The sequence below is a fragment of the Scyliorhinus canicula genome, chromosome 14 (assembly GCF_902713615.1).
Source record: "Scyliorhinus canicula chromosome 14, sScyCan1.1, whole genome shotgun sequence".
Lineage (NCBI taxonomy): Eukaryota > Metazoa > Chordata > Chondrichthyes > Carcharhiniformes > Scyliorhinidae > Scyliorhinus > Scyliorhinus canicula.
The window spans coordinates 5421883-5435199 of record NC_052159.1 but is presented as its reverse complement, the minus strand read 5'-3'; the positions used below and the strand labels follow the sequence as shown (position 1 = coordinate 5435199).

Below are 13317 nucleotides of genomic sequence, written 5' to 3'. Positions count from 1 at the left end.
GTAGCGGGAAAGCTAATAGTAACGATATTTCAGGACAAAGTTAATAGTCACTTGGGAAAACATTGCTTAATTAATGAAAGCCAGCATGGATTTGTTACAGTAAAATTGTGTTGAACTAACTTGGTAGTTTTTGATGAGGTAACAGAGAGGATTGATGAGGGTAATGCTGTTGATGTGGTGTACATGAACTTCCAAAAGGCATTCAATACAGTGTCGCACAACAGACTTGTCAACCTGGTTATAGTTTATGTAATAAAACAGGCAGGAGCAACATGGATATGAATTGGCTGAGTGACAGGAGACAGAGAGAAGTGGTGAACGGCTGTTTTTCGGGCATGAGGGAGGTTTTGTAGTGGTATTCCCCAGAGATCGGTGCGAAGGTACCAGCTCTCCCCGATACATACCGAACCTTGTCGGACACGGCACAATTTCAACATTTTTGAAAGATATGAAACTTGAAAGCATTGTGACCCACGAGGAATGCAGTTAGAACTTAAAGGACATAGCTTGGTGGAACAGGAGGACGAGCGGCAGATGAAATGAAATGAAAATAAAATGAAAAGAAAATGAAAATGAAATGAAAAATGAAATCAAAGGTATGAAAGTGTGAAATGATTCATTCTGTTTAGAAGAACACAGCTCGAGGGAATTTGTGTCTTTAAATGTAATTTGTACTTTTTTTTTTAAATTATTTTTATTCAGATTTTTAGCAAAACAAAATGTTTCCATGACCATTAACAACATTTAACAAAACATAGTGAATGTTAACATTATATAAAAAAAAGAATATGCAGTAAGTGAACATTTCCCCCCCCCCCCCCCCCCCTCCCTCCCTCCCTCCCCAACCCCTCTCTCCCTCCCCACCCCCCCCCCCCCCCCTCGGATTGCTGCTGCTGCTGACATTTTAACGCTCTCCAAGAAAATTGAGGAACGGCTGCCACCGCCGAGAGAACCCCAGCAAGGACGCCCTCACGGCAAACTTTATTTTCTCAAGACTGAGAAACCCAGCCATGTCACCAACCCAGATCTCCACACTCGGGGGTTTCAAGTCCCTCCACATTAAAAGGATCCGTCTCCAGGCTACCAGGGAGACAAAGGCCAAAACCTCAGCCTCTTCACTTCCTGAACTCCCGGATCGTCTGACACACCAAAGATCGCTATCTCGGCTTCACCCATGTGTTTAGGATCTTGGACATTGCCTTAGCGAATCCCTGCCAGAATCCTTTGAGAGCTGGACATGCCCAGAACATATGGACATGGTTCGCTGGGCTCCCGCACATCTCACACATCTATCCTCAACCCCAAAGAACTTGCTCATTCTCGCTGCTGTCATGTGTGCCCGATGGACCACCTTAAACTGAATTAAGCTAAGCTTGGCACATGATGAGGAGGAATTAACCCTGCTAAGGGTATCAGCCCACAGTCCCGCATCCAGCACCCCACCTAGCTCCTGCTCCTACTTGCCCTTAAAGTTCCACCACTGGGGCTTCCTGCGCCTCCTGTAGTTCTTGGTAGATGTCCGACACCTTATCCTCCCCTACCCAGGTGCCAGAGACCACCCTATCCTCTATCCTACGTGGGGGTAGCAACGGAAATGTCACCACCTTTTTTTAGAAAGGCGCGTACCTGAAGGTATCTGAAGGCATTTCCAGAGGGCAGATTAAATTTCTCCTCCAGCGCCTTCAAGCTGGGAAAAGTCCCGTCTATGAACAGGTCCCCCACCCTTTTAATACGTGCCCTATGCCAGCTTCGAAACCCTCCGTCTATCTTGCCTGGAACAAATCTGTGATTGTTGCGTATCGGGGTCCAAACAGAGGCTCCTTCCACCTCCCTGTGCCTTCTGCACTGACCCCAGATCCTTAGTGCCTCTGCCACCACCGGACTGGAGGAGTAGCGGGCCGGCGAGAATGGCAGAGGTGCCGTTATGAGTGCCCGAAGCTGGTGCCTTTGCATGGCGCCGCCTCTAACCGCTCCCACGTCGACCCCTCCCCCAATACCCATTTCCTAATCATGGCTATATTAGCCGCCCAGTAGTAGCTGCAAAAATACGGCGGCGGCGCCCCCCCACCCCCTCGACTGCGCTCTAGTAACAAACGGTCTCTTTCCTCGCAGTTAAAGGAGGACTTAGGGATGAAGATGGGAAGGCACTGGAAGACAAACAAAAATCTGGGGAAGACCGTCATCTTAACGGTCTGCGCCCTCCCCGCTCGAGAAAGCGGGAGCATGTCCCGCCTTTTAAAGTCCCCCTCCATCTGCTCTACCAGTTGGGATAAGTTAAGCTTGTGGAGGGCATCCCAATTTCAAGCCTCCTGTATGCCTAGGCACTGAAAGCTCTTCTCTATCTTAAGCGGGAGCTCTCCCAGTCTCTTCTCCTACCCTTTAGCTTGGATCACGAAAATCTCGCTTTTCCTCTCGTTTAATTTGTACCCCGAAAAGTTATCAAAGTCCATCAGAATCTGCATGACCCCTCTAGTGGGTCTGAAATATATTTTGGTTTTTTTTTTTAAAGTATATCCTAACTAAAATAGAAACTGAACTGAAAGGGGAAACAGACCATGTAAACACAGAAAGGAAACTGACCCTCGCAGTTTCTAAGAAAACAAACTGAGGTTTGGAAACCAAACCTCCTGAGCAACCTGGACCCTGGCTAGGATATTCAGGGACACTCGGTCCAAGGTGGGGAATAGCAGTTGATGAGGCGAAACGGAGGATGACAGATCCCAGATCCAGAAGCTGAGCTAAGAAGTGGGCGGCACGGTAGCACAGTGGTTAGTGACGTGTTGGGTACGCTGGGTCTGCGTTTACCAGGGCAGTGAGAGAGACAGGCTTCCAACACTTGCAGAAGTACAACTCTATTTTATTTAACTATGAACTGTTAAACATACTTGCACTGTGGGTCGACACTATGTTAAGTTGACTGGAGACCTGAGGCTAACCTGACCAGACTATACTACTAGCACATGGTAGATGTTCGTGTTACTGATCACGGGCTCTGGCTGTCTCACAGGCTGCATCCCGAGAGAGCAGGAAAACTAGTGCCCTCTGGCTTTATAGTGGCCATGTCCTGTCTGGTAATTGGCTGCTGTGTTCTGTGTGTTGATTGGTCGTTCAGTGTGTCAGTCAGTGTCTGAATATGCACCATCATATACTTGTGTGTATATTAAGACATCTCCCCCTTTTTGAAAAAAGTATCTGTATGCGGCAATAAATAGTGTGGTATGTGAATGTACCTGACTAGGTGGAGAGCATGTGAGCATATTTACATGACTATGTCCAAACATTCTAACATATTTACACAGGAAGGTGTCTAGTCAGATAGATTGTATGTAACAAAACACGGGATATAAACAACAATATGAACAAACGAGCGAACGAAGAACCAGGGTAACGAAACAATCAGTCCATGAATTCAGTCAGTTCATAAATTCAGTCTCTGTGTGGGTGACGAATTCTGGTTGACCGCCTCAAGGGTGGGTCGGGGGCCGCCTGCTCTGGAATGGGCGGGACTGTGTCAGTCGTAGAGGGTGACAACAGAAGAGACAGATCTGCGAGCTCTTGGAAGGGCATGTCCTGAGGGCGAGGCAGGGCATCACGATCTGGCAGCGAGCGTGGAAGCAGCCGCAGTGCCCGCCTATTACGGCGAAGAATAGAGCCATCCTGCATATGAACCAGAAACGATCTGGGGGCCACTTGCTTGATTACCACAGCGGCGGCAGACCAGCCACCTTCAGGAAGCTGAACACGAACCTGGTCATCAGGAACGAGAGCAGAGAGATCCGTGGTGCAGGTGTCATACGCCGACTTGTGTTGGGCCCGAGACAGTTGCATTCTTCGCAGGACCGGAAAGTTGTCGAGGTCTGGGACGTGTATTGCAGGCACCGTCGTCCGCAATGTGCGGTTCATTAACAATTGTGCTGGTGACAGGCCAGTGGACAAATGGGTTGACCTGTAGGCAAGTAGTGCGCGGTAAAAGTCGGATCCCGCGTCGGCCGCTTTGCACAGGAGTCGTTTTACAATGAGTACCCCCTTTTCAGCTTTGCCATTCGACTGGGGGTAGTGGGGACTGGAGGTGACGTGTGTGAAATTATACCGCCAGGCAAAGTTGGACCACTCCTGACTTGCAAAACACGGGCCATTATTGGACATGACCGTGAGTGGAATGCCATGGCGAGCAAAAGACTCCTTGCACGCACGGGTAACAGCTGTCGATGTGAGGTCATGCAGCCTAACTACCTCTGGGTAGTTAGAGAAGTAATCCACAATGAGGACATAGTCCCGGCCTACTGCATGGAAAAGATCAATGCCAACCTTGGTCCATGGGGACGACACCAGTTCATGTGGCTGCAAGGTCTCTTTTGGCTGAGCTGGCTGGAACCGTTGGCATGTTGGGCAGTTGAGAACGGCGTTGGTGATGTCCTGATTGATGCCAGGCCAGTACACTGCCTCAGGGGCCCGCCATCGGCACTTCTCCACCGCCAGGTGACCCTCATGGAGCTGCTCAAGGACGAGCTCCCTCATGCTGTGCGGAATGACGATCCTATCCAACTTTAACAGAATTCCATCTACCACTGCCAAGTCATCTTTGATGTTGTAGAATTGCGGGCATTGGCCCTGAGCCATCCGTCTGTAAGATGGCGCATGACGCGTTGGAGCAAAGGATCCTTGGCTGTTTCACGACAAATCTGGAAGAGTTGTTCGTCCGTAGCGGGCAAGTTAGATGCGCAGAACTCAACATGGGTATCAATTTGGCAGGCAAAGCCCGACGGCTCGCAGGGCGTAGTGACGGAACGGGAGAGTGCATCGGTGACGATGAGCTCCTTACCCGGGGTGTAGACCAGTTCGAAGTCATGCCGCCTGAGTTTAAGGAGGATAGGTTGCAGGCGCAGCGTCATATCACTGAGGTCCTTCTGTATAATGTTGACCAGTGGGCTGTGGTCCGTTTCGACCGTAAATTTGGGGAGTCCATATACGTAGTCATGGAATGTGACAATTCCCGTGAGGAGGCCCAGGCCCTAGCGTTGTTCGGTGGGTGTCATTGCACGCGATGCGTATGCGACTGGAGCCCAAGAGGAGTCGTCGTCGCGTTGGAGGAGCATTGCTCCAATGCTGGACTGGCTCGCATCAGTGGAGATCTTCGTCTCCTTGGCAGGGTCGAAGAATGCCAATACCAGGGCTTTGGTGAGTTTCGCCCTGAGTTCACGCCACTCTTGCTCGAGAGCGGGGAGCCATTGGAATTCGGTGGTTTTCTTCACTAGATTGCGGAGAGCCGTGGTGTGAGATGCAAGGTTGGGGATAAACTTCCCCAGGAAGTTGACCATTCCCAGGAAGCGGAGGACCACCTTTTTGTCCTCCGGTGTCTTCATGGCATTGATCGCCAACACCTTGACTGCATCCGGCTGCACACCAAGCTGTGATATGTGGTCGCCGAGGAATTTTATTTCTGTTTGACCAAAGGAGCATTTGGCTCTGTTGAGGCGGAGGCCATGCTCGTGGATTCTCCGGAAGACGCGTTGGTGGCGATCATTGTGTTCCTGTGGGGTGGTAGACCAGACAATGATGTCGTCTACGTGTACCCGCACCCCTTCGATGCCCTCCATCATTTGCTCCATCATTCGGTGAAACACCTCCGAGGCGGAGATGATGCCAAACGGCATCCGGTTGTAACAATACCGGACAAATGGGGTATTAAAGGTGCAGAGCTTCCAACTGGATGCGTCAAGTTGTATCACCCAGAACCCCTTGGAGGCGTCCAGTTTTGTGAAAAATTTGGCGCGAGTCATCTCGCAGGTGAGTTCTTCGGGCTTTGGGATAGGGTAGTGTTCCCTCATAATGTTACGGTTCAAATCTTTGGGGTCGATGCAAATGCGTAGTTCTCCTGATGGTTTCTTAACACACACCATGGAGCTGACCCAGTCGGTTGGTTCCGTTACTTCAGATATGACGCCCTGGTCCTGGAGGTCCTGCAGCTACTGCTTGAGGTGGTCCTTGAGGGGCGCCGGCACCAGGTGGGGTGCATGAACCACAGGTGTGGCATTTGGTTTTAAAATAATTTTATACGTGTATGGAGTGTGCCCATGCCCTCGAAGACGCTGTGGTATCGAGTAATGATGTTCTTCAGTTGTGTCTGAAAGTCGGAGTCCGGCGATGCTGAAGCCTCAGTGGGTGACAAGGAGTGAACCCTTTGGATGAGGTTTAGGAGCTTGCACGTCTGAGCATCGAGCAGGGAAACTTTAGTGGACCCTACAATCTCGAAGGGCAGGGTGGCCTTTAAGGAACGGTGCGACATCACAAGCTGGCATGAGCCGCTGGCAGCAATGGCATTGCCATTGTAGTCGGGAAGCTGGCAGGCGGGTGGAAGGATGGTCGGCTTAACGTGTAGGCTGTCCAGGTCAGACCACGTAATGAGGTTGGCTGAAGCGCCGGTGTCCAGCCTGAATGCGAGATTTGTTGACCGCAAGGGTGGCACACCACTCATCGTCTGGATCAATGCTCATCACTGGGAAGCACCGTTTTGAAGCACCGTGTGCTTGGTGACGATGCCCACCCGGAATGGGGATTTGAGATCCTCGGTGTCAGGGTCTGGAACCATGTCGGAGTCAGAATCTGTGACCAGTTGTTGTACGGTTTAGACGTCCCTGCGCTGCTGGTGGGAGCGACGGGAGACAGGTGCTTGAGCAGAACTGCACAGGGCTGCGTAGTGGCCAAGCTTGCCACACTGGAGACCACGTCGAGATTTCGCGGGTCATTGCCGCTTTAAGTGGGAGGAGCCACAGTTGTTGCACGTCGTGACCAGTGCTCAGTGCACCACCGCACATGCATGGGTCGGTCGTACATAGTGCGCGCCTGCGCAGTTCGGTCTTCGGCCTCGCCGTCCCCTCGGTTGTTGCACGCATGCGCGGGAGCCCGGCAAAAGCGCGCGAAATGGCTGCCCTCATCCAGGCTCAGGTCCTGGAGCTGTTTTACGGCCTGCACCCGCTCCGCATCGTGGAGGCCTTGTCGCGCCGTCTCTGCCGCTTGAATGTGCGAGTATCGATTAGTGGCGTGCTCATGCAGAACGCAGGTTTCGATGGCTATAGCGAGGGTGAGCAGTTTCACTGAGGAGCTGCAGGTGTAGGGGGTCCGCGTGCACACCGTAAACGATCTGGTCGCGGATCATTGAATTGGAGGTGGAGCCGTAATTGCAGGATTGCGCAAGGATGCGAAGATGGGTTAGGAAAGATTGAAAAGGTTCATCCTTACCCTGCAGACGCTGTAGCTTTAAAACTTTCGTTGACTTTGATGTCACAGTGGCTGTCGAATTTGAGCAGGACTGTCTTGGACTTGTCCTCACCTTCAGCGAATGTGAGGGAGTTAAAACTGTGGATGGTGTGGCCCCAGCCGTGGAGAGAAAGAGAGCAATCTTTCTGGCATCTGAGGCAGCTTCAAGTTCGGAGGCTTCGAGGTACAGTTGAAACTTCTGCTTACAAATCTTCCAGTTGGCACTGAGGTTGCCGGTGATGCGGAGCTGCAGGGGAGGGCGGATGCTATCCATATACCGGATGGCTGATCGCTGGTCGAAGGCAGATTATCTCAGGGCAGATCCATCAAACTCTAACATCACGTACTGGTACCATGATGTGTTTGGTATGCTGGGTCTGCGAGGACTGCGTTTACCAGAGCAGTGAGAGAGACAGGCTACCAACACTTGCAGAAGTACAACTCTATTTTATTTAACTATGAGCTGTTAAACATACTTGCACTGTAGGTCGACACTATGTTAGGTTGACTGGAGAGTTGAGGCTAACCTGACCAGACTATACTGCTAGCACATGGTTGATGTTCATGTTGCTGATCACGGGCTCTGGCTGTCTCAGAGGCTGCATCCCGAGAGAGCGGGAAAACTAGTGCCCTCTGGCTTTATAGTGGCCGTGTCCTATCTGGTGATTGGCTGCTGTGTTCTGTGTGTTGATTGGTCGTTCAGTGTGTCAGTCAGTGTCTGTCTGTGCACCATCATATACTTGTGTGTATATTGTAACAGTTAGCACCACTGCCTCACAAGGAGGAAACCCACACAGACACGGGAGAATGTGCAGACTCCGCACAGTCACCCAAGCCGGGAATCAGACCTGGGACCCTGACGCTGTGAAGCAACAAGTGCTAACCACTGTGCTACTGTGCCGCCCGGTATCAGTCGCCCTTACCCGGTGTGGCCTACATGTGACTCCAGAACCACACCAATATGGCTGATTCTTAAATGCCCTCTGAAATGCCTTACAAACTCAGTTCAAGGGTAATTAGGGATGGATAATAAACGCTGGCCCAGCCAGCGACACCCACATCCCCTCAAATTAATAAAAAATAATTCACAGTTTATATTCAACCACAATTTCCTTATTAATTCAAGTTGAAGTTAATTCTACAGGGTAGATGATATTCACTGTTTGCTCTGTTGACTCTTGTATAGTATTTTTATCTGATTTAAACCATGGAATCGTGTGGCTTTATTCTTTTAGTAAAGAACTAAGATTTAAAGTTTTGCCAATTTTCAAAAAAGTTACTGGTAAACAAGTGATTTGGTAATACAGAACTTGGGAATGTTGCGGGAAAATAGAGACATGTCAAAGCTTTTTGGTTTGCACTCATCAGGACGTGAGTCACAAGAATACCAGTATAAGGGGCAACAACAATTTATGCCATACGAGAGGAGAATGCTGACTGGTTACTACCAAACTATTGAGATTGTGACAACAAGGAGACAATATAAAATAAAGTGTATTCTGTACGGGGTACTGAGGCAGAGGGACCTGGGTGCATACGTGCATAAATCATTGAAAGCTGCAAGACAGGTTAAGGGCTTCATCAACAGGGCCACAGAGTAAAAAAGCAACAAAGTTAAATCTATATAAAGCGCTGTTTTACGGTTAAATCTGTGCAGAGCTCTGGTTTTGCCTCAACTGAAGCATTGCGCCCATCGCTGGGCAGAATGTCAAGGAATTAGAGAGGGTACAGAAAAGATGGATGAGAATAGTTCCAGGGATGAATGATAGTGGAGAAGCTGGGACTGTCTTCCTTGGAGAAGGGAAGGCCGAGAGGAGAATTGATACAGGTATTAAAAACCATGAGGGATATGGACAGACTGGATAGGGAGAAACTAGTCTCAATCGAGAACAAGGCAGCACAGATTCAAGGAAATATAAACAATGGTGACACGAAGCAAAACTATTTCACACTGAGATGGTTAGGTTCTGGAATGCATTGCCCGAGAGTATGATGGAGGCAGGGTCACTTAAAAACAAAACTGGATCATTGTCTGAAAAGAAAAGAATTGCAGAGCTACATGGAGAAAGCAGGGGAACAGCAGTGGGTGAACTGCTCCTCCACACAGTCAGTATGGGCAAGGCAGGCTAAATGGCCTGCTTCTTATTCTATAACCTTCTCTGTGCTAACAACCCAGTTTCTCGAGGCACTCCATATAACTGAGAGCCCTCGTTCCTGGTACCATTCTAGTAAATCTTTGAACTCGCTCCAAAGCCTCAACATTCTCCCTGGAGTATGCCGAAGGTTCATGCCTTGAGCAGAGGAGGAATCTGAAGCCAGTCTTTTCCTTAACACAGGTTTATTCATAAAACCACAGTGCATGGGCACAGACTCTGCTTTTCCTCCCCCAACGTTGGTATAAACCAGTTCTTATATACTTAAGATTAATTCTCTAATCTTTCCCCAATTAGTAACAACTGCTCTCACATACAAACTAAAGCACGCACTTCACTGTAACAGGATTCCAACATTAACAATGGTGACCAGAATAGAACTCCATAATCCAGCTGGAGCCTAACCAGTGTTGAATAAAGGGCGAGCATAATTCCCTGCTTTTGTACTCGATGCCTCTATTTATGAAGCTAAAGATCCTGTGTGCCGTTTCCTTTTTATCGTCTCAACTTGTCTTGCCATTTTTGAAAAGGCTGGTCTACATCGGTTTCTGTTCCAGCAACCTCTTTCAAAATCAGCTGGTTTAGTTTGTATTGTCTATCCTCATTTTTCCTCCCAGAATTGTCTGCTTTTTTTTCACCCTGTATTAAATTTTATCCACGTGAGTCTGACCAGTCTATCCCTTCTGAAACCTGTAAATGTCTCATTTGTCTGAACCACACTTCAAGATGTTGTTAATTGCAAATGTTGGAAGTTCCTCAATACTGATCCCCGGGGGACACCACTGCCTATTCCCCTAATTCTAAAAACTGTTCACTGCTTTCTGCTCCTTAGTCAATTATGTATCCATACATTCACTGCCCGTTCACTTCCACTGGCTTCAATTGTGTAGTTTATTATGTGGTACTTTGTCAAATGTTTTCTGAAAGCCAACACATTCACCCACATTACCCTCCCCAACATTTTACTTCAACAATTACTTCCTCAAAAAGAACACAAACTGGTCGAAAACAAATCAAAAAGCAAAATACTGCAGATCTCGAACAGAAACAGAAGGTGCTCGAAAGACTCAGCAGGTCTGACAACCTCCGTGGAGGGAGAAGCATAGTTGATGCTTCCAGCCAAATGGGACTCTCCCTCGGAAGAGTCGTCGTCTTGGAGTTGAAATGTTAACTCTGGTTTTCCTCTCCAGGCCTGCTGCGTTTTTCCAGCAGCTTTGTTTTCATTCGGTCAAACACAATTTGTCTCAAACTAATCCATGCTGGCTTTCATTTATTATTCCCAAATTTTTACATCTGTGAACTCATTTTCTCCCAAATTAATCACAGAATGATAAGAGCACAGGAAGCAACCATTTGGCCCTCATGCCAGCGCCGGCTCTTTGAAAGAGTTGTCCAATTTTAATTTTTATAGATAGAGACATTGCTCTTTGAGAAAAAGGGCAAGAAGATAGGAAAGGATACAGTTTTGTTGTTAACGCTATTGTACTAATGGTCCTGGGAACCCGAGATCACCACCACCAACAATGAGAATTTGTATTCAGTTGAAACAAAATCAGGAAAAAGTTGGATCAGTAAAAGTGACTGTGAAGCTATTGGGCTGTCATTGAAATCCAACTAGTTCATCAATGCCCCTTTAGGGAAGGAAGCTGCTGTCTTACTTGATCTGGGCCGATAAACAACTACAGTCCCACCATGTGCCTGAACCTCAACTTGCTCCCTGAATTGACCCAGCAATGTAAGAGAAAGTTCAGCATCACCTCCTTAGAGGAAACTCAGACAATAAATGCAGGTCTGGCGAGGATCAACTTAAAATTAATTAACTATTAATACATTACGATAAACAGGAGTGATTGCCCGCCATCACATCCAATGTTATTCCTCCACCCAAACCTCATGAAGCTTGGCTTTCTCTCTTTCCCCTCAAACACTTGTACGTTTCTGCTCCATGGAAAGCTGGTGTCCAGTTTCTCCACCGTTGGGTTAATTGGTCTAAAATCGATGGGTTTATCCCGTTCCCCTTATTTGCATGGAATTGTTATGTTAACAGTACTCCGGTCCTCTGGCACCAGCCCCACTGGATCCAGTTCATTCACTGTCACTGGGTTAAAACGCTGGAACATCTTTCCTAACAGCAGTGCAGGTATACCTACACCAGATGCACTGCAGCGGTTTAAGGAGGCAGCTCACCGGCTTCCCAAGGGCACTTGGGGAGACAAAAATGCTGACCTAGCCACTGAAGCCCCCCATTCCATGAAAGAGCCTGTGCGATTTCCATCCTTACTACCCTCAGCAACCAAGGACCCATCCCATTCGGACCAGATTACTTTTCTAGTTTTGAAAATTCTTTCCTGGGATGTGGATGTGGCCTTGTTGCCCGTCCCTAATTGCCCTTGAACTGCGTGGCTTGCTCAGCCATTTCTTGGGGGGGTTGTCAAGAGTCAACCACATTGCCATGGGTCTGAAGTCATGTGTTGGCCAGACCAGGTAAACAGGCAGATTTCCCTCCCGAAAGAACATTAGTGAACCAGACTTTTACAACTGGGTTTTTACAACAACCGATGGTAGCCGCAATGGTCACCTTACTACGGCCATCTTTATATTCCAGATGTAATAATATTCCCAGAGGTTACTAGTGCAGGGACATGACCATCACACATCTCCCTGCGAACAATCCATTAAGTGCCTCCCCATTACTGATTTTACCCTCCGCAATTTCTCTACTACCTCTTCCTTTACAGGGACATTGATATTGTATTTAAGTGAAAACAGATGCAAAATACTTCTCTGGTCCCTCAACCGTGGCCTCACCTGTCACAAATTCTTTTTAGGATCTCAGTTTGAGCCCCTAATCAGCCTTACCCCTCCTTTGTGAACCGTTTCACAATTTATGGTCAGGGTCACTACATCACAGGAGTCGGCTATTTGGCCCATTCAGTTTATTTGCCCAGCTGTGTCTGTTTATACACTATATAGGGAGCAGAATTCAGATGATCAAATACAGTACGTGGGGGGGGGGAGAGAGGGGGACGGGGACGGGGGGGGGGGGTACGCTTTCAGGCTGATCAATGCCCACTATCCTCTAAACAGACATCCTCAAGCACTACCTTCATCAACCATCAGCAGAGTCTCCTGCAGGAAGTCTGACTTGTGTTATTTCTAGCTTCCTCTGCAAAGATCAAAAACAGCTTTGAGATTTTTTTTGTGCCAATGAACAAGATAATACAATGGAGTGTGTAATCATACCCAGCCAGTGTGAGCTCATGATTCGGGGAGAAGACAGAGTGCCTGAGAGGCAAGAGTGTTTCTGCTCTCCACAACACAGCAGGCACGCAATGTGAACTTTCTTGGGTTGCACCCACAGGCACCATTCGTTACACGGCAGAAAGTGCTCAGTCTCTCACCTTCCTCTCCATAGACGACAGGAGGTCCTTCAGGACGGACAGCTTCACAACCAGGTTCTCCAGTTCCTGATCACCACCTTGACTGCTGGCCTGCAAGACAACCACCACCCGGATCAATCCGATAAATACACACCCCCCCCGAACCAATCTGATCAATTCACATCCGCAACAATCATACATAAAGTGCCCAGTGCCCACACCGCCCAGATCAATCCAATAAAATGTATTTTTTAAACGTTCCTATTGGCAGGGAAGTTGATCTTGGGAGAAGTTTTCTTGATTTTGTCAATTCTGGAACTCTTGCGCATTCCTGATTGGAATCCACCGTGAGTGACCGTGCCGTCAGCTGCCTGGGCCACAAGAACAGGAATTCCCTTCCTAAACCTCCCCCACTTCACTTTTGGCCACTAGGACACTCCTGAAAACCTCTCTGCCCGAGCCTATGGTCGCCAGTTCTAATAATACGTTAATATTTTGACAACACCTTTCAACATTTTAAAATACGG

The 13317-nt window shown here is 48.4% G+C and overlaps 1 protein-coding gene across 1 annotated transcript in view; it reads right to left on the bottom strand.

Annotated features, from left to right (window-relative positions):
* inppl1a (inositol polyphosphate phosphatase-like 1a) overlaps window positions 1-13317 on the bottom strand; it is a 219207-nt gene that overhangs the window by 79670 nt on the left and 126220 nt on the right. Inside the window, exon 7 of the mRNA XM_038817686.1 lies at window positions 12812-12901. Coding sequence (XP_038673614.1) covers window positions 12812-12901 — 90 coding nt within the window. The remainder of the gene's footprint in view (window positions 1-12811; window positions 12902-13317) is intronic.